The sequence below is a fragment of the Dermacentor andersoni genome, chromosome 1 (genome assembly GCF_023375885.2).
Source record: "Dermacentor andersoni chromosome 1, qqDerAnde1_hic_scaffold, whole genome shotgun sequence".
Lineage (NCBI taxonomy): Eukaryota > Metazoa > Arthropoda > Arachnida > Ixodida > Ixodidae > Dermacentor > Dermacentor andersoni.
The window spans coordinates 145,879,976-145,900,383 of NC_092814.1; the positions used below are offsets into that span (position 1 = coordinate 145,879,976).

General features: G+C 44.2%; 1 protein-coding gene across 2 annotated transcripts in view; it reads right to left on the reverse strand.

Annotated features, from left to right (window-relative positions):
* The window catches only part of LOC126546171 (tRNA methyltransferase 10 homolog B-like), a 57,047-nt gene extending 41,721 nt beyond the window's left edge, over window positions 1-15,326 (reverse strand). Inside the window, exons 1-5 of one of the 2 annotated variants that reach the window (XM_055062119.1) lie at window positions 15,218-15,326; window positions 14,677-14,803; window positions 11,951-12,095; window positions 11,458-11,585; window positions 4,966-5,118 (exon numbers count right to left, since the gene is read on the reverse strand). In XM_055062119.1, the coding sequence (XP_054918094.1) occupies window positions 4,966-5,118; window positions 11,458-11,585; window positions 11,951-12,095; window positions 14,677-14,803; window positions 15,218-15,237 (573 nt within the window). In that variant the 5' untranslated portion in view covers window positions 15,238-15,326. Of the gene's footprint in view, window positions 1-4,965; window positions 5,119-11,457; window positions 11,586-11,950; window positions 12,096-14,676; window positions 14,804-15,204 lie in introns of both variants that reach the window. The other variant, XM_055062120.2, reaches the window with a different exon arrangement.
* Between the last annotated feature and the right edge of the window lie 5,082 nt (window positions 15,327-20,408).

The window sequence follows — 20,408 nt, forward strand, 5'->3', positions numbered from 1 at the left end:
CGATACCAATGCCACCTGGTGCCACGCTAGACAAGCAAAGCCTGAAAAGACTGCTACGTTAGACACGGAGCGGCGCTAGTTGCCGCCATCATTATCATCATAGCTAACTTTGCTCGGTCGCGGCAATCCCTGGCGTTCGCGTAGCTGCTGGCTCCTTACAGCATTAATATTCAATAATCTAGAGCATTTCTTCGGCCGAATTTTCCTTAAAAGTGCTAAAAGTAATGACTGATCAGCTTTGGGAGTTCGTTACATCAAGGCTAACCGCCGCAACGCGTTCGTTACATCAAGGTCGAAAATACATGGGCTTCAATGGGGGCAGCGTTGGGGAATTCAAAAACTTCGTTAAATCCAGGAATTCGTTACATATAGGTTCGTTACATCCAGGTTTAACTGTATAGTTACAAAGTAAAGCAAAAATAGCTATATTTGTATTCTGAAACGTCGGCCACATTCCGTGAAACCGAAAGTAGTGAAGCCTCGTCGATCTAGTAGTCATCGATGAGAATTCTATGCACGCATTGACAATGGTCAGAGCGTCGCTCTGATCTCCGACAAAGCGCAAGAAGCATGAAAAGGAACAGCATAGAAGGCATTGCTAGAAAATCACGCCCATGCTACGTTTAGGCCAAGGTCAAGCATACATGTGCGTGCAGCTGCACGCGTTGACAAACTTGGGCCATATTCATGAACGATCACTTTCTAGAGATACTTTCATTTTTGCAATATTTTGCATTACTAGCATATTTTGCCTCGCCAGGCAGCGTAAGTGATAAGATAGCGTGCCTGGCATTATGCCAAGAATGCCTTCGCTTGCAGATGCAGATACAACTTGCACTAGTGCCGCAAAAGATAGTATGCTTGGCACTGTGCTAATAATAATAATAATAATAATAATAATAATAAACGCTTTTATTATTTCTGTAAAACCTAATACATTCATCAGGCCTGCCAAAGCCACATTGGGCTTGACTGAACAGTTTCATCCACAAGGCCTCCAATGACGTAAACAGTGTTGGATCCTAGGGGTGTAGTTGGGAGGGCCTCAGGTGCATCTGGACTCAAGAATGCCATCGCTCCTGGGTAACGATGCATATTGTGCTATAGCCACGCGAGATTGAAGGCATTTCCAAAAATGACAATCTGAGACTATGGCACACCCTTTTTGGCCACATGCGGAATAAAGTCACTTATTTTGGGTGAATCCAGTATTTTGGACTACCGATTATTTGGACATTTTGACAGTCCCCGCCGAGTCCGAATTATGAGCTGGCAACTGTAATCTCGTGGAAGCTCCAGAGCAAAAGTTGCTGTTTCAACAGCAACAATGCTTCTAGGTATTGACGCCGAGAACTAAAGACCTCAAGTGCAACAAGCAGAAAGCAAGCAGCATGGGTTCGAGAAAGAAAGCAGCACAAGTATTGGCAGCCAGTGGTACTCAAACCTACCACGAACTAAGCAATGTACACTTCACTGTGTACTGGATTCAACGCACAGAGGTGTTGCGAGTCAGCCTTTGCAAAGGCTGACTGTCTGAGGTCCAGCTTTTTCTGTCCTCCATGATGAGAACTTTTTCTGTCACCACCTAGCAATCACAATGGCAATGACACTGGCTCTGACGTTATACTGTTACCAATGCCATCGACATGGTTTTGGTTGGATATTGGTTGGAATTTGGTTGGATTGGAACACATGGACAATTTTCAGACACATTTTCTTGGGGAAAAAGGTGCCAGTTATAATCCGGTAAATACAATGACCATTCATTGTGAGCTGCCATTTTAGACTGAAACTCTGCCAAGGGTATGTTGAAAACTGGTGTTTTTGGTCAGTGCAGGTCTTGCTCACACTCACTGTCCCCTAGTACTGTCTAGAGCTGTTGGCAACACACACATATTGCAATGTCTGTGTCGCTCTTTTAAAGCAAATAGCTTTCTTTAGCTCTTTTCTTTGTTCATTCAGCGCATTCACTAACATTAACAATCATCATTGATGGTTTATGTACAATATATTTGTATACATCATCAAAGCACTGGTCATCCAGAATTTGAACTAGACAATATAACTAGTGGGGTCACCGTTGGGAGTCAGGCGCATGCATGCTGACCAGTCAAGTTTGAATTATTGGGCAAGGGGCAATTTCACTGTCAAAATAAATAAAAGCCTTGGCACTTCGAAATGTATGAGCGCGAGCTGGGACATTCGATTGGTACCAAATTACCCGGAGTCAAATTAACCAAAGTCTGCTGTAATGTGAAGCAATACTGGCTGCAAGGAGTTCAGAGTGTCAACCAAGTTCACATTTCCAAATTCCCCAAGTTTTCCAGGCTTTCCGTGAGTGCCTTTGCAAAATTCCCTAAGTGATGCAGAACTATGTTTTATGTCAAGACGGTCTGAAACCATATCGCCCGATGCTGTCACTCTCTTGTAAGCGTATGAAAAAATTTTTTAAAAACGACAGCTTAATCCAATTTGAATACTAAGGAGTAGTGTTTATGTTATTCAAAAAGAGAATATAAGGGAGGGGTTAGGAAAACACACAGCAAATGAAATGTCTCCGAAAAAAATTGCAAATCGAGTCAGACATTCACAAACACGAATAAACAGGAGATGCAAACAGCAAATATTTTCGAATATGAGCTATTTCTATCAGCCGATAGCAAGCTCAGTGGTATGAGGCCCGAACTTTGTAACAATTTAGATTCTCTCTCAACAGCTTATAAGTCAACCTCAACTGTCCTGACATACTCCCAGCATGCGCATGACGCCTCATTGTTGTGTTTCACTGCTTTAAAGAGTTTATTTTGGTTTGGATGAGGGACATCTGCATCTCGGCATCAGCCAACACTTATGTTTTTTGAGCTCAAGCTCCTTCAAAACAGCAGCAGCACGCTTCCTTTTCCGTTCATTCCTTAATGCGTAGGTCCTTTCTGTTCTTGTCCTCCTTCCGCCACTTGTTCACCCCACGGACCATTTGAAGCATCTTCTTGGTCAGTTGCACAGTGCACGTCCGATTTTTCGAACTCCCTAGGGGCCGCGAAAACGTCCAAAAAATCGTCCAGTTGGAAAAAATAAATGCATGTCATTTACATGCTCAAACTGCCACAGCACATTCGAAAACGCTCTGAAGGCGTGTCGGTACACGCGTTAGGCATATCGGTGCTCGTACTGCGACGGGAAATACTGGGTGCACGCATGTATAATTAAGGAATACATACTGTGTCCCGTGGCAATTGCCCCTTCCCACGCTTGTTATGCTTCACTGCTATACTTTTGCGTATGCTTCACCAAGTAACATTTCTGTACGAAGGCAAAGCTGATTTTCGGGAACCGCCATTATGCAACGCACCGTGCCTTCCAAGCTTCTAAGCCAATCGCGAGGACACAAAGGCGGAGTCCGTGCCATTGCTGACAGCAGCGAATTCTTTCAATAAAAAAACAGCATCCAACGGCAAGAAGTTTAATAGCGAACGTCAAAGCAGCTAGGCCTAGCGTTGCCGCAGTGGAGCTACGGTTGCCAGCAGATCTGCGTGCAAGAGTGCCGGTTCGAGGCAGCGAGGTAATCAAAATGGCAGCGGTGGTGGCTTTGATTAATGCCGTTTCGGACCTGCGGTCACGGAAATATGTCCGGAAAATCAGACACCGAACAGTTCTTGCATCCGAAATTTCTGACCTTCTAATACAGTGACTCTATAGGGTACGTGGTGTGCCGCGAAGCCGTCCAAGTTATCGGGAATCCAGAAAGTCGGTCGTTGACTGTACACTACTGTACACTAGCATCTCCTCCAACCGACGACAGACAATCAAAGACGATTCATTACAATTCCTGTTTGTTACTCGAGCCAGCATTACCGAGACTTTCAACCCTTTCAATAAAATTACAGCTAATTTTCCCTGATAGAGGCACATATTCCCTGAGTTTTCCCTGAGTTTTTCCAGACTACTCAAAATCCCTGAGAATTCCCGGTTTTCCTGGTTTTCTCGGTTGGTAGACACCCTGGGAGTTCAACTAATGTATGTATAATATCTGGACATGAGGAATTCTTATACATACACACTTTATTAACAATTACATACTTTTAGACACAGCACACAAGCAGCAGCAAACTTGGAGCAGAGACTGACAAGTAACACATTCTTTTTAGATCACAGTGACTTTTTAAGTGACTTTGCTGTTGCTGAGTTCCCCTGCTTTAAGAACTTTAAAAACATTAGGATACTTGCTTGAAGCAAGTATCCCTATAGTATCCTTCCAGCATCAAACTTCCGAGGGTATGGTGAGAGACAAATGAGCCGAACCCTGTTCAGGCGTGGTTTGTAGTATTGAACATCTGTTTGCATTCAGTATTACTATGAGAAATTGTTCCACAGCATTATCAGAACAATCCTGTGGAACCTCAACAATCTGTCTGCACCTCGAATATTTCCTACCTGTGGCCCCTATGCGACACAACTTAGTTTGTTTAATATGTCCAACAGAAGTTTGAGTTAGCAAGTTGAACAACTCAATTTTCATAAAACTTGGCATGACAATCATAAAATCATGGAATGAGCCCAAATTTGCAAACTTTGGCAGGTTAGTTTTAAAAAATGACGTACATACAACCTTTTCATTTGCAACACCGCATTTTATTGCTCTTTTCTGCTTTGTGCTAATAGTGGGCAAAAATAAAAGTGGGAAACCAGCCTTGAAAACCTGTATCAACACGTTTTGGTTATGATACTCCTATTGCAAGTGAGAGTTAAAGAACTCGAAGTGGTCAAAATTAACCCAGAGTCAAGTGGTCAAATTCAACCCTTACTTCAGCATGCCTCAAAATCATACCGTACTTCTGGCAAGAAAAATCATAGAATCTATTTTTTTAGATTCCTAGTGAAAATATATTAGTGCAGTGAGGTGCAATTTTATATAGTACCATCTTGTTAAGATAAAAAAGGAAGAAAATATAAAATTAAATAACTCACCGAGTACCTTTCAAATCCTTGATGCTTTTCAACACACATCTTGTAAAGACGGCAAGATGAAGGGAAATGAGTAAAGTGGAGCTTCAAGGGAGTGTAGCTATGACGATTAGAGCCATAGAGCCTTCGTAACTGTGATGACAGTTTGTTCAGCTCCTGCAAAAATTTTGGGAAAAACATTGACCATGCACCATCATAAGCCAGATGACTTACCCCGTCCTCCCTAATAAACTGACCACATAAATGTTTGGCTTAGGGCTAGTTATTGTGTAATATATTCAAAAACTATATGGCGCATTGCCACACCATCCACAAATTGGGCAAGCACCAAAGCCCTGTTGCAAAGCAAGGCTGAGAGGGTACCATCTAGGATTCAGTCTAGGCAACCAGTGCCCTGGATTTGATGAGGTTTGTTACATCTAAAAGAAAAAGTTAAAATTTAGTGACTATAGGAAGTGGACCTTTTTATTTAGGCCATCAATCTTTTTATAAAGATACACGCTGAAAATTGCAAAATTTAGAAAAACAAAGCTATCAAGTTTAAGTTCTTAAACTCAGCAATGAACAATGATATCGTGATTCTGTAACAACATGTAATAATACATCTAAAGAAGACAAAATTGATATATTATGCACCCCCGCGAAATATACTACTGAAGTGCAAACAAGACTTTTGCAAAACTGTTGTAAACATTCTGGCAAATTCATGTGAACTGTGCATTATTACACAAAATTTGTCCACTTTAGATGCTCTAAGGGATGCAGTTTACAGAACTGAAATATACGTTTTTTGCGCAGTTATGGATTTGTAAACATTGTGCTTCTATCTTTCTTTAACTTACCTATTTTTGACAGTTTTTGTAAGAGCATCTAGGTCTTAAATAAAATTCTGCTTCCTAGAGTCACTAGAATTTAACTTTCACTCAAAAAATGCAGCAAATTTTATTCAGATTAGTCCAGGTGTTACCTCATAAAAAATTTTCTGCATTTTACATGTAGTATTTGAATAGGCAGCAACGGAGTTCGACCCAAGCTAAAGCACTTTTTAGTTACAGACCCTATAGAAATCAGTCAATTTGATTGACAGTTTTTCAACACATTGATAAACATTTTTGTTGAAATGCTTCTGCTAGAGACATCACGCACTGTCTGAAATGACCAGTGAATTATAACTGTATGTCAGATTTTACAAATATTGGCAGGTTCGAGAGCCTGTAAAATAAAACTTCAACTGGGGTTATCATCAAAACTAGCTTCCAGTGCTTCTAGCACTTCTTCAACAAAAAGACAAAATTTGCTCTTTGGCTGACTCTGCACATAATTTTTAAATGACAGCAGCAGTGAAGGCACAGAAGCTTCTCTCGGGTTGTCAATTTTCTGACTCGACGTATAGGCTGTTTTAACAATGTCTCAAACAACGGTAGATACTCATGAGTGCATGTTATTTTAATAATTTTGTTAGACTTATATCAAGTGCAGGTTTATTTTCCACACCGTTGGTTACTTTCATCCATCAATGCTTCACCAGTGTAGGTACAAGTTATTACGAGTAATGCTTCCTGTCATGTGAAGTTTTCACTCCCGCAAGAGCATGGAGTTGATTTCAGACCGTTTGACCGAAGCTTGACTAGTGTCTGATCTCTTACATTCTGAACACCGCCAGCACAAGTGCCCTTATTCATTACTGTACAATATTGTGCAACGCTCCACATTATTGTACAACACTGTAGAAGAAGTGAACAAAGCGTGGGGAGGCTCCAGCTCCAATTGAAAGCACACTAAACCACCTTTCTTGCACAGAAAATCCAATCGAAAGCAATAATCAAGAATGAGAAGAGTTCTGGATGCTCCCTGAACTGGCAACCATTGCTTCACAAGCCTAAAGAAGGCAGTAAAAAACAAACCAGGTGCCTGCTGCAATAAGCAAAAACAAATGCTCCCTGTACAACAGGGACTTACCCGTTATCACATTTGCAATGCTACTGGTTTTCTGCATAGCATGGACTATGGCTAGTGTTGACACCAACAAATCCTCATAAGAATTTTTTTCCATGATTTGACTAATAAACGTTGGGAACTCGGAACGAGGTTTGCTTTGGAGCTGGTTCACTCTGGCTGTTACGACTGGGTTACGTCACTCGGAGAAGGAGTGGAATGTCACGGCGCGAGGGAGACCAATGAACGAGCAACGTTCTGCCACAAGGTCCCGTCCGCATCTTTGTTAGTACTCTGGGGACGATATAGTAATTGAAGGATGTTGGTGCTTTTCTAAAAAAATATTGGTTTGTACACAACACTTGCACATTTAATTTCCACTAATAACTGTAAACTTCGGATGTGGAGAGCTGGTGGTTTAATTTTATCTGCATTGTTTGTTCGTTGTTTTTTCGCTAGGTAGTGCATCATACGTTTAGCAATCGAAGCAGTTCTCTGAGTATAGGCCACGGCTCTAATAGATATCCGTTTCACCAGTGCTGCGCTTCTTAGGGCAGACAATTTGATGAGAGTTCCATCCACACATCCCACAACTTCAAGAATGTTGCCGCCGTCAAGGAATCATTTTTGACTGCGGCTTTCTCCTGCACCGTGGAGAGAAATCTCACCCCACTTTTTCTTTTCCCTCAACCGTAATGGCCCTAGCGACGGCAAATGTGGTGTTGCAAATGAAAAAGTTGTATTTACGTCATTTTCTAAAACCAACTTTGAGTGACGTTCCTACTCCTAACACTTAAGGGTTTATTTTTGCGTTTTTGTAGCCTCCTCGATAATTCAGACATTTTTGAGACCCCGTCTGTGTCTGAAAGAAATCAGTAGGCAACTGTATTTACTTTCAGTACAGAAACTGAATAGACAAAAGAGCAAGAATGTGCTTGCATTCAGTGTGGACTGCGAGGCGTTGACAAACAGCCAGAGCAAAAGGCTTCTTCGTTGTCCAGGCAACCTCTGCGTCCCTGCTGAGCCAGCATGCTGCCGCCGCATTTCCCCCCCTCTCCATTCTTTATTTGTTGGGTCACTCCACGTCTCCACCTCCTCCTCCGCATTGCAATCGTCACCCTCCCCTCAGCCGGTGCTATTCCCAAGGAATGCATCTACAGAATGTTGTGCCACACTGCGCACCTACATGGAGGCAACAGGCACTTCCCCCTCCCCACCTCGTTCTTCTGAAGTGGTTGCCCTTGGTGACAACCGGCAAAGTTCCAGGAAACTGCCAAACCCTTTCCGTGGCTTGAACTGAGGAGTCCGGGGACACAGAGCATCATGACGAATCCATTGGCAGCTTTCAGAATTCCACGGAACTGCTGGCCCCTGCCGTGGAGACCGGTTTTATGCAGCTTGAATTTCTCCTTTGACGAAAGAGGAAAGCGACGCAGTTGACATCAGCACCGGTTCTGCCCCGTTCCTGCCAACGATGGGACACCCAAAGGGATTTTAGGCAGAGCTCGCCCATTGTTAGAGGAGACAGTCGCCGCCCACCACCCCATCAGCCTGGTGCGCTCTTCGGCTCCGCTACTTTATGCTATTACCTGCTATATTGTACATACTGTATAAAGCTTTTCGTCTCCTCCTCGTTCCCCTCAAGAGTCCGTCTCTCATCTTTGACCCCGAGTTGCAATATAGAGTAACAAGGGAGCAAGGATGTCTGCTGATATTTTTGAAGACTATGTGCACTTTCTGGATAGACGGTTTGATGCAAAGAATCAGCAAGTGCTTTTCATAATTGACAATTGTCCGAGCCACGGGAAGATCGACAACCTCAAGGCAATCACTGTGGACAACCACGGTACTGCAACCGATGGGTAAGAGTATCATTGAGACCACCTGGAAGCTGTAATGCAAGGCTCTTTTGCAGCGCATGCTTACAGCATATGATGCCAGCAAGAGGTACAACATTGATTTGCTTGGTGCGATCTATTTGCTGAACTTTTCATGGAAAGAACTCGCACCTTCGAAGGTCGCCAACTGCTTTGCGCATGCCAGCTTTTCCTGCACTATCATCAGCAACCCTGACGATGACCAGCCTGACGATGACCGAACTTGCAGCAATCTGTAGAAGGCGACATCGAGACATTTGCATTAGCTGACACTGCTGCTCCCGTGGTGGCTCCAGCGACGGATGCAGAGGTGACTGGCACTGTTGGTGGACCCGACGAGGACGAAGAGCCAGCGGACGAAGAGCCACGTGAAGTGCCAACTATGGCGCAGACGCTGGAGTACCTACGTCTGTTGCGAAATAAGGTTGAATGCATGGGCAGCAACCACGACCTCATGCAATGCTTGGTCAAATTAGAGCAGGGGTTGCTCGCGCCCAGTGAGAACTTGAAAGAGCCAAAGCTAAATTAAATTAAATTATGGGGTTTAACGTGCCAAAACCACTTTCTGATTATGAGGCATGCCGTAATGGAGGACTCCGGAAATTTCGACCACCTGGGGATCTTTAAAGGGACACTAAAGGTTACCAGAAAGTCAAGTTAAAGTGGTAGAGTGATGTTCTAGAACGTCTAAGGCGTCAATATAATCGCGAACAGAGCTTTAGTAACCGAGAAATTGAGGTAAATGCATGACACGATTTGAGACCCCCCAGCGACATTCCGGTACTAGCCGGATGACGAAAGCACTCCTCATAATTTGTGTTACTAATACTCAACTACTCGTATTAAAGATATCATTTCATTCGATTATAAGACGGAAGGAAAATGCTACTTGTCTACGTCTATTCGATTCTAAGAAAAAATAATATTTTGACGTTACCCTTCAGTAGTATGGGTGGTCGAAAGGTTTCGTTTTCGCTCGACTCTGCGCGCTCGACTCTGCGCCGCGCACCCTTTGGAGTTTCAGTAGTTTCGTTATCGCGTCGTGCTGTGCGAGTTCTGCTGGCTCGCGAAACTTTCATTTGGAACAAGCAGTGAGAATGCCACGTCCATGTGATATCGTGGGAAGCCCTCGTTGCTTTCCCGCTCCGGAGAGTCGGTGTCGAGGCCGCCGTCGTAGAACGCAACGACGCCGGCTGTGCGAGCCCTCAGCAGCAGGTCGCGCTCGTCAGTGCTCAAATCGCTGAAGTTGAGCCCAGCATCGCGAGCCAATCTGTCGTTGTCAGGGTCCATTGCGACGAACGTCGAAGTTTGCGTCATAGAATGAAGTACCAGCTTATGGTCGCGCGTTTCTCCTTCCGCTAGCCACCTCACTCCCGCTTTCGCTCTGCTGTCGGCTCTGTCTTGGCTCTTTTTCAGGCCGCGCGTTTGCGTTTTGCGCAGAAAAGACGTAGCGCCGTCTGCGGATGCCGTTCTACTCACCGATGGCGCAACGTCACTATGAGACCATGATGTCAGTACTCCTCGATCGGAGGGCGGGCGATTTGAACTGCGCTAGAGGTACGCGGACGCTTCAGAACGCATTTTCTCTTAAAGTAAGTCTCTCCTTGGCACGAAACAAGCGTTTCGAAGCTTCTGGGATGGTATTTCAACAGTCCACGTTGACTTAATAGTAACCTTTAGTGTCCCTTTAACGTACACCTAAATCTAAGTACACGGGTGTTTTCGCATTTCGCCCCCATCGAAATGCGGCCACCATGGCCGGGATTCGATCCCGCGACCTCGTGCTCAGCAGCCCAACACCATAGCCACTGAGCAACCACGGCGGGTGAAAGAGCCAAAGCTCACTGCCTTTTTTGCACCTGAACAAAGTTTTGCTTCATTGAATACATTGTATTTTGACTTCCTTACAGTTGTGGTGCAATTAAAGTTTAACTGCTTTAGCTTTTCTCAAGTGGTCGCTTATATCAAATTACCGCTTATAACAAATTTTTTCGCCGTCACGCTGACTTCTTTATAACGAGGGATTGCTGTATCTCAGGGGTCTCCATAAGCATGTATCTCAGGCAGGGATAGTGCAAGCGATAGCCGGTCGATTGCGTCACTAATCTAAGCCTGCCGCTGCATGCACTAGCAGTTTGGCAACCCATGGCTTCCCACTGAAGTGCTTACTATTTCATTTCTATGGGCACAATGCTTTGTTACAGAAGTTTAATAGTTTACGTTCATTTAAGTTCATTTTATCACAACAGCTCTCTTGCATTTCGGCGAGTACGCTTGATAAGTGCTGCTTCTGAGACCATGCTCCGTGGCTTGACTCAAGGCGCTAAGCATGATCTCAGAATTCAGAATTTACTTATTGAGAAAGATAAATGCTATGTTTTTATCGTTTCATTGTTTGAAAATTTTTGCATGCAAACCAAATCATTATGAACCCTTATGGATCATTTTTTTTTTCTGTTCTGGAGCAGAAATAGAACTTCACTTTTTCAGTGGAATGAAGCTAAAAATAGAACAAAAAACATTCTGTTCCGACATTTTGATAAGAAAAAAATGCTGAACTAAAATATAACTGGCAGCCACTATTTGCCATGTTTAATGTCTCATTGTCGGCAATAAAGACAGGAGGCATGGCACAAGCAGTCTGCTGCAGCATTGATGTCTCTAGCAAAAGGCATGCACATACCTTATCACTCATGTGTTCTGTGTGCCCCATGTCAATGCAGACGCATGGAGCAGGCATTTCAGAGCCTGGTGAAGAGTCAAGATTGAGTGCCTCCTCCTGTAGCAGCCTGTCAGGCCTCTGCCACTGGCCTGAAATAGTAGTAACATATAAGTTCACCTTCAACTCAAACACTTAGTTGAATGACTAAGCTTTGCCATGTTTTATTAGTAAGTGTGAAATGTTTAGGTGATGTAAACCAGCCTTCCCTCACTAAGCATCACCAAGAATAATCTGTCAGTGTCAGAATAATCAGGTAGCAAAGTAAACAAAACTCTGGACCAGTGGTCAAGCCATAACCTGAACTCACAACATCTCAATTCCGGGAAAGGCGCTCTACACTTCAGGATCATAATATGGTTACCACTACAGGGATGGAAATTATAAGCCGCAAGTATTTTACCAAGACTCAGCACAGCTACTAAGCACTAGTGAAGATAACAGATATTCTACTTACCACCAGAAATCGACTTGACATCACAATTTCCTAGCTCCTTTGCTGCAGCTATTCTGCTTTTCCGAGCAAGTTTCTTTTCACGACGCTTTGCCTTCCGCGCAGCAACTACCCTCTCATATCGGGCAAGTTTCCTGGCTGCATTTTTCTGTAATGCACAATGTTAAATGTTCCTAGTCAACACAGGCAATCTGCCTAGAGCCTTTCAGCCATTAACACAAACGTGCAACATAGAACAGCTACATGCAATAACAAAAGCAGTCAATGTTCACAGAACTATATTCAAACAGTGCAACTGATACAAGGACACACAAAAACACAAATACCAGGGAACAAGCACTGTATTTGTGTCTCTATGTGTCCTTGTATCAGTCACACTGTTTGAGTATAGTTCTGAAGAGGAACAAACTAGCGCTCACCATGACGTTACAGTCAATGTTAAACTGGTCATCCAATGTATGCTCAAGACTACTACTCTTCATAGATTCTAAACAGCAAAATACTGCTTCTAGGTATAGTTGTAAGTACGTTACCTTATTATATTTTTTCTTAAGCAGCTTGCCCTGAGGCATACATGTGTGCTTAAATAAAAGCATGGAGGCCCTTCTCACACAGAAATTGTAGTAGTGGCTTAGAAAACTTATCATCTATGGGCGAATGTACATAACTGCCTGTTTGATCTATGCATAGTTTGGCAGCTCTTAGAATTATGTTTAGTGTAGCCCTCTTTCCTGGGCAGAACCCCCAAGCTGGTGAATGTCCACTGTAGATACTGGTGCAGCACACTTTAAACAGCTCACGCGGCCTTCCAGGAGTTAGGCCACAGCTCCAGGGAACGGAAGGTGTAAGGTATGCCTGAGCCTGTAGTCTCTGGAGAGAGACTTCCTCCACCCAAGTGAGATGATGGGAAAGGGAGCAGACACAAGGAGCGATTTAGGTACATGTGTGAGTTAACTCTGTGAACAACAATGGTCTAACAAGCGATGTCTCTGAAGGCAACATTCGACAAGGAGACTTGTCTTCGTCAGGAGAACAACTTCTGTGTAGGACAGAGCGGGGGCCTGGAGATGGAGAGAAGCAGGCGGAATTTCTGGTGTGGAAATATAGAATGCATTTCTGTCCGCTAGATCATTGTACTGGTTTTTGGCCATGTCCCAGCACCCAGTGTACATTGCTGATGAATGAGGAAGAATTGTGAAGACTATGTACGTCTTTGCAAATTAGTGGAATCTTGGACACTTTCTTGAGGTTTTGTACAGCACTGATCCAGTCAATGCAGATGTCAACTACACTAATGTTCGTCAGTGTATTGGTGTCTATGAATATGCCATGCTTTGCTTAGCTTGCTGCTCACATAGTAATAACGTGTCCGGATTTTCTGTCCTGTATCATTGAGTAGCTTGAACTTGAGGGTGCGCTGGACTGAAGAAGGCGATTCAGCCTCCTCACAAGTCAGCAGTACACCACACAGTGTCCACAAGGGACAGCCATCTCTGGTGCTCTGGGAGGTATATCACATTACTGACGTTCATCCAACATGATAGCCATTTTTGAGACAACAGTCGTCATGGTGCTCTTGTAGTGTAGGAATTGGAGTGAGATGTGTCTTCAATACTTGCACACAATGCAACCAGTGTTACCTAATGTAGAGACATGTCCCTAAACATAGGGACATTTCAACTTTTTTATTACCAAGGCCATGTATAGGATTTTTGCTGCAACGTACAAGGCTTTTAAAAGTCTTGGCATCATTGCCAATCAGAAAGTGCTAAACATACTACCTTTGATTAATAAAACTTTCAGCATTTAATTTGTAGATTGTCTTGTGTACCCAGTAATTATGGTATTTACTGTTTTTGTCAAATCTCGTTGTCACAAGAAGTGTCCAGCTATTATATTGTTCAAGCTCACCACATGCCAAATACTTGAAGTGTGAAAGCTCATCTTTCAAATATGCGCTTGCAATTACTCAGAATTATTTCATTCAGTAAAATCACAAAGATGTCCTCCCTCCATAAAATATCAGCAAAGACAAGACACCATTGATCCTGGTGTTCAGTGCATTGACTGTTTTGCAGTCCATTTCATTTATTTAGGATAAAAACAGAATTGGAACTTAAAGCTTACAGAGGTTCACAGAGAGGTACACAGAGAACAGTCAACACAAAGACAATATAAACGGTAGTCATGCACAATGTCCATGTGAACCTTTAATTTGTACTGTGTCAGTGTGCACTGTTCTCACTCTATCACAAATCAACTTACCCAAGTTTCCACCTTTGCAGAATATTCATGAATAACAGTTAGTAAAACTGAACGTTATAGCGAACTCTATAACCAGGATATTTTTTTGTGATAATGTTTAAAACATGTTGACCTTACCACTGTCTTATTAACACTCATCTCACATTCTTATCATATTAGGCAGTTTATTACTTTTGAAAATAACATGTTAGGATTGAATGATTTTTTTTTTAATTCCTTCAGTAGAAATGTAAAACCACAGACCTGTGTGAGCCTAGCATTCAAAACTGCGAGCTCAGACAGATTAGTCAGCATGTTTCACCACCTTTCTAAAGAGCTCATTGATAATTGGTCTTGATTCCGCAAGAACGCAAGATCGCGCCACAAAAACGAGCCTTGCGTTCCCAAGAACGCAAGATGCTCAAATATAAACATTTAAGTGAAAAACAGCTTCCTAGAGGTCATTACACAGCACAGGAGCTTACCGACAATGTCTGTGGCTCAGCAACATGCGCCTCCTGCTTTTGTGTCTCATCAACAGCATTATCACCGGTAGCAAACAACGGATATTCATGGATCGGGGTTGTGCTCTCCATAGTGTCCGCTGGTGAGCTGCAACAGGAGGTAAAAGGATATTTTCAATCGACATAGAATGAATATAATGTGCAAAGAAAAAAGTTTTCGGTACGAATCTTTTGCACGGTATCAGACTTCCTAGTACTTTCTCTTTTTTTCCCTCTCAAGCTGGCAATAACTGAAGGCACCTCACTACCTGCGCCAGCTTCAATGCTTCAGTCAATAAATGTTTAGAAAGGCTCATAGTGGCTCTTTGATGACAAGAAGGCTGCTGCCATTATAACACTAGCTCATCAGCACTGTATCAACGAGGATAATTAGGAGTGCGATGATCAAAACAACCTCCCCTGACAGACACCCCATTATTAAATCCAGCACGATGGATCAAATACATGCAGGCTATATACAGGGCATGAGAAGGCTAACCAAAAGACTACCTGAATGACAAACCTCAATTTTATGTCACGCATTACTTGGAAGCACCGAGATGACCAAAAACCATGCCGACCACGAGGAGCTAAGCAAAGCACGCCATGAGTTGTTTTGAAAATAAATTGGATTGGATTGCCTTGCTCATTGTACCAGCTACGCGTTCTTCAAAAAACAGTTTCGTTTCCAGCGTTTAGGACAGTGTTGCCAGGTTTGGCTATATATAGCCAAATTGGGCTACAGAAAAAGTTTTTAGCGTCGACTTGGGCGAGTTGGCTACGTGGCTATATTTGCGCTACTGAAAATCTGCGACTTCTCTTTGTTTGTGCTATAAGTGGCGCTCTAATCCACGCTCCAGATGTGGCTATAATTTAGTTAAAACAATTCTCCAAGGCTACGTTTCAGCTGGCTGAGCCGGCAACGCGGCTGCGCGTGTGTGGATGCGCGCAATGGCTCCCCTCTCCGTTCTACGAGCCGATAACTTTGATCTTTGATGCACCTAAATTTACACCGCGCTTCACCGTGCGAACATTTGGGCCAGCAACATCGTCTCATCTCGGTCTTATCCCGATACCCGACCACCGGGCATCGGGATGAGCCTGGGAGTAGAGGGTGTTTCACAGTACACTGTACAAACATGCCTATGCTCAGAAACGGAGAGCAATAAAATAGGGTTGGGTTGTCGTGGCGCCGGCATGAAAGAAGGGACGTAAGTCCACGTAACGGGGACTGCTTAATGCCTGCTTCACCTCCGCCGGTAGTAGCGCGGTGTAGCACAATCTTCGGGATCACCCCACGTATGTGTAGTGCTTAACGCCTGCTTCAACTCCGCCGCGGGTCGGCCCGCCTTTGCACTACCTTCGGCATCGGCCCATGTAACGGGGAGTGCTTAACGCCTGCTTCACCTCCGCCGGTAGTAGCGCGGTGTGGCACAATCTTTGGATCGGCCCACGTATGGGGAGTGCTTAATGCCTGCTTTACCGCCGCCGCGGGTCGGCCCAGCATTGCACTATCTTCGGGATCGGTCCACGTATGAAAAATTTCTGTTGCCGGACGCCGAAAGAACTACGGAAAGTTAGCCATATACATCTTTCGCGGTGAAATCCGGTGTCGGTGCCGTTAACTATGTGAGAAAAATGATGCCGAACCACGCAGGCTCTTCGAGTGGCGCATGGGCGTTACGGAACGAATTCAATTCCTCAAAGTAAACTGCATCAGAAAGTTTGTATAAGGTACGACTGACGTACAACCTACAGACATGACAGCGTCTGATTGTAATTTGAATATACGAGAAAGCATATTTTTGTTACCCGGAGACTCGAAGACAAACCCCTTTTACAGCTGCCGTTTGAGGCCTGTCTGAATGGGCGCTGCGCGCACCGCTCGGTTCCTTGCAACACCATCCATATGGCACTCACATCCGCGGCAGCGGGGGGAATGAAAAAAAAATAGAACCAGAAAGCTCCCTCAGAAAGCTCCCTCAAATGAACGTCTCGTGCGTTTAGGCCTGACGCCACCAAACGTCAGTACTTGTCCCAGTCATGACTTTGACGCCAAAAATGTTATCAGTGGAAGAAACTAAAGTGATGTCTTGCATCGCAGCTCGCGACCAACACGTCCTGCTTCTCTGACAGCAAGGGGTGACGACTGCATTCAACTGCACTACAGGGTCCTGCATATTTCGCTGCATACGTTCGAAAAAAATTTTGCGCTCACTGCTGCACTGTTCTTGCTCAAAATTTTCAAAAAGATCACATTTTGAAGTCTACTTCGTTTTGTATAACATTTGGCACAGTTAATTGCCTCGTGTTTAAAGGGACTGACAACTGGACAGAATGTGTTGTGAGAAGTTGATGGAAAAGAAATTATCATGAATTATAGTGATAGAACCCAGCACACTGTTCACGATTTAAGTAGGAATTATAATTTTATCCTGGCAAAGAAAGTCTCAAAAACAAGTAAGGCGCGAGACCTGGCGGTGAAATCTTGGTACTTAGAATGTATTCTACACTCTAAGAAAAGTTTACACCCTTTGGAGCGTATATTTGCCGCACAACTACACTCTAAGAAATGTTTACACCCTTTGGAGTGCCCCTTCTGCCACACAACGATAATCATCTGCCTTGATGCGTTTCCTTTCTTGAAAACGCCGCACCCGCTACATTCCTGTCGGGAATGCTATCATGCTGATAACGCGCATGTCGTTCGTTACTGGAAAGTACAGGGCTCGCAGCGTTAAAGAAAGGAAACGCATCAAGGCAGATGACGATTATCGTTGTGTGGCAGAAGGGGCACGCCAAAGGGTGTAAACATTTCTTAGAGTGTATAATCGTCATCTGTCTTGCCAGCATTTCATTTCTTGGAAACGCTGCGCTCGTTAGTTTCCTGTCGGGAATGCTATGTCATGCTGATAACGCGCATGTTGTTCGTCACTGGAAAGTACCGGGCTCGCAGCGTTAAAGAAAGGAAACGCATCAAGGCAGATGACGATTATCGTTGTGTGGCAGAAGGGGCACGCCAAAGGGTGTAAACATTTCTTAGAGTGTATAATCGTCATCTGTCTTGCCAGCATTTCCTTTCTTGAAAACGCTGCGCTCATTAGTTTCCTGTCGGGAATGTTATGCCATGCTGATAACGCGCATGCCGTTCGTTACGGGAAAGTACCGGGCTCGCAGCGTTAAAGAAATGAAATGTGCACAAGACAGATGATGATTATCATTGTGTGGCAAATATACACGCCAAAGAGTGCAATTGTTTTTAGAGTGTACACTCTTACACTCTAAAAAAAGTTTGTACCCTTTGGGGTGTATATCTGCCACACAACGGTAATCGTCATCTGCCTTGATGCGTTTCCTTTCTTGAAAACGCCGCGCCCGCTACATTCCTGTCGGGAATGCTATCATGCTCATAACACGCATGCCGTTCGTTACTGGAAAGTACAGGGCTCGCAGTGTTAAAGAAAGGAAACGCATCAAGGCAGATGACGATTATCGTTGTGTGGCAGAAGGGGCACTCCAAAGGGTGTAAACTTTTCTTAAAGTGAAGGATAATCGTAATCTGTCTTGTCCACATTTCCTTTCTTTAACGCGGCGATCCCGGTACATCCCACTAACGAACGGCATGCGCATTATCAGCATGACATAGCATTCCCGACAGGAAAGTACTCTGAAACAAAATTTCACCCTTTGGGTCGTACACTGTAAAGCAAAATTGCACCCTTTTGGTTGTATTTTGCCACACAACGATAAACGTCATCTGTCTTGTCCGCATTTCCTTTCTTTAACGCTGCGAGCCCGGTACTTCCCAGTAACGAACATCATGCGCGTTATCAGCATGACAAGCGTTCCCGACAGGAAACTTGCAGGCGCGGCGTTTTCAAGAAAGGAAACGCAAGCAAGGCAGATGACGATTATCGTTGTGTGGCAGATATAAACCCCAAAGGGTGTACAGGCGCCGACAAAAGTGGTATATATTCCACGCAGTCCACGCAGCGGGAGCCGGAGCAACGGCAAACTGCATCGCATCGCCATCTACAGGCAGCATCTGGGATCATGTCTGCCGATAATAAAGGGCACCGGTTGGCTGTCTCGATCCCAGATGCCGCCTGTAGATGGCGTCGCGATGCAGAGTGCCGCTGCTCCGGCTCCCGCTGCGTGGACTGCGTGGAGTATACCACTTTTGTCGGCGCCTTTACCTTTGTCTGAGAGCGTACACTTTTGGGGTGTATCTCTGCCACACAACAATAATCGTCATCTGCCTTGCTTGAGTTTCTGTAAGTGCCATCGAAATTGCAATCAGCGGACCGTAGAGCGTGCGTTGCACTGATCGGCTCCGCGTTGCAGGTACGGTATTCTACGATAATAAGTTAATAACCTTGGTGATGTGGTACGCAGCATATCATTTTGACACTTGTATTCCATTATGACGAGGTGCAGCACACCAGACTGCACAAATCGCACGAAGGTGGCAAGGCTTTTTACGCGGTGCCGTGCGGACGGATGAGACCGGCCAGCTCCGAAAGGGATCAGGATATTCGAGGTGCGTTCGCCTTGTTTACAGAAGTGGGTTCTGCTTGTTTACACTAAAGCAGCATTTATCTCGAGTAACACTCCTGTGCACGCTGAAATGCCTACGCCTGGCATGAGAGGGTGTTCACTTGTGCAATTTTTGGAGTATGCAGCATGTGCAGCGCGACACAGACGCGGGACAAAGAATGGTCGACAAGTCTGTGTCGCACTGCACATATACGCAGGCATGTTAACTTACTAACTCGCCCAATTCGGTGTGTAACTTGTACGATTGTTCTGTCTATGCGGCTGTATAACAGTGTGTTCAAAACAAAGTAAGTACAAGCAGATACAATTTTCCCGCTGCATCGTGGCTTTTCTCTACTCTGTTTCTTTTTTTTTTTTTTTGTCGGCGTTCTAATTTTTCATGTAAGGTCGATTAATGTACTCGTGTTCATTGCTTTGTATGCGAAAACATCGTGCGCTCCCGCTGATGAGACAGCTGTGATAGCTTCAGCATTTACCACCCGCAATATGTTGCTTGTTCGATAAGCCTTAGTCGACGTGAGGAATGTGAAATTATTTTTGTACGTTTAATAAGCGCTTTGTTATAGCAAATTAACCTGAGTAGTATGAAGAGATAAAGAAAGATGTGTTCTCATATTACAGTCTGCAATGCTTGAATAATTACTTTGCAAATTTGCTGTCTTATGTGATTAGTGCAATAAAAATAACCTGTTGTTACTCTTAATAACTTGTTGCCTTTCCAGTGGCTTTGAATTCTGCCCCCAAGGCTCCAAGAACCAGCACTCATCCCCTGCTGCCACCAGTGATTGCTCATCCATTCCCTTGTACGAAATAAATTTGATTTAGAAGCTCGTGCATCTTGAATCTTTTTCCACTTGCAGATTTGCTGCTACGAAGCAGCTGTTAAGCTTGCGGTGTCAATTGTAAAAATAAGCTTTACATAAAATGTGCGCATGTGAACATTTGAAATGCGTTTAAATCTACGTGTCTGTACCGCATATATCGAAAACGTGCAGCAGCTGTGAATGACGGTCACGGTTAACGGTCACTGACATAACTGCAGGCACGATAGTTCTCTTGGCCACAATCATTATTCGTCTGGTTTCGGCAGCCAAAATCTACTCACCTAAATGTCCACCACACGTGTGCGAAGTTTTCTTTAAACACCCTTTAAAACA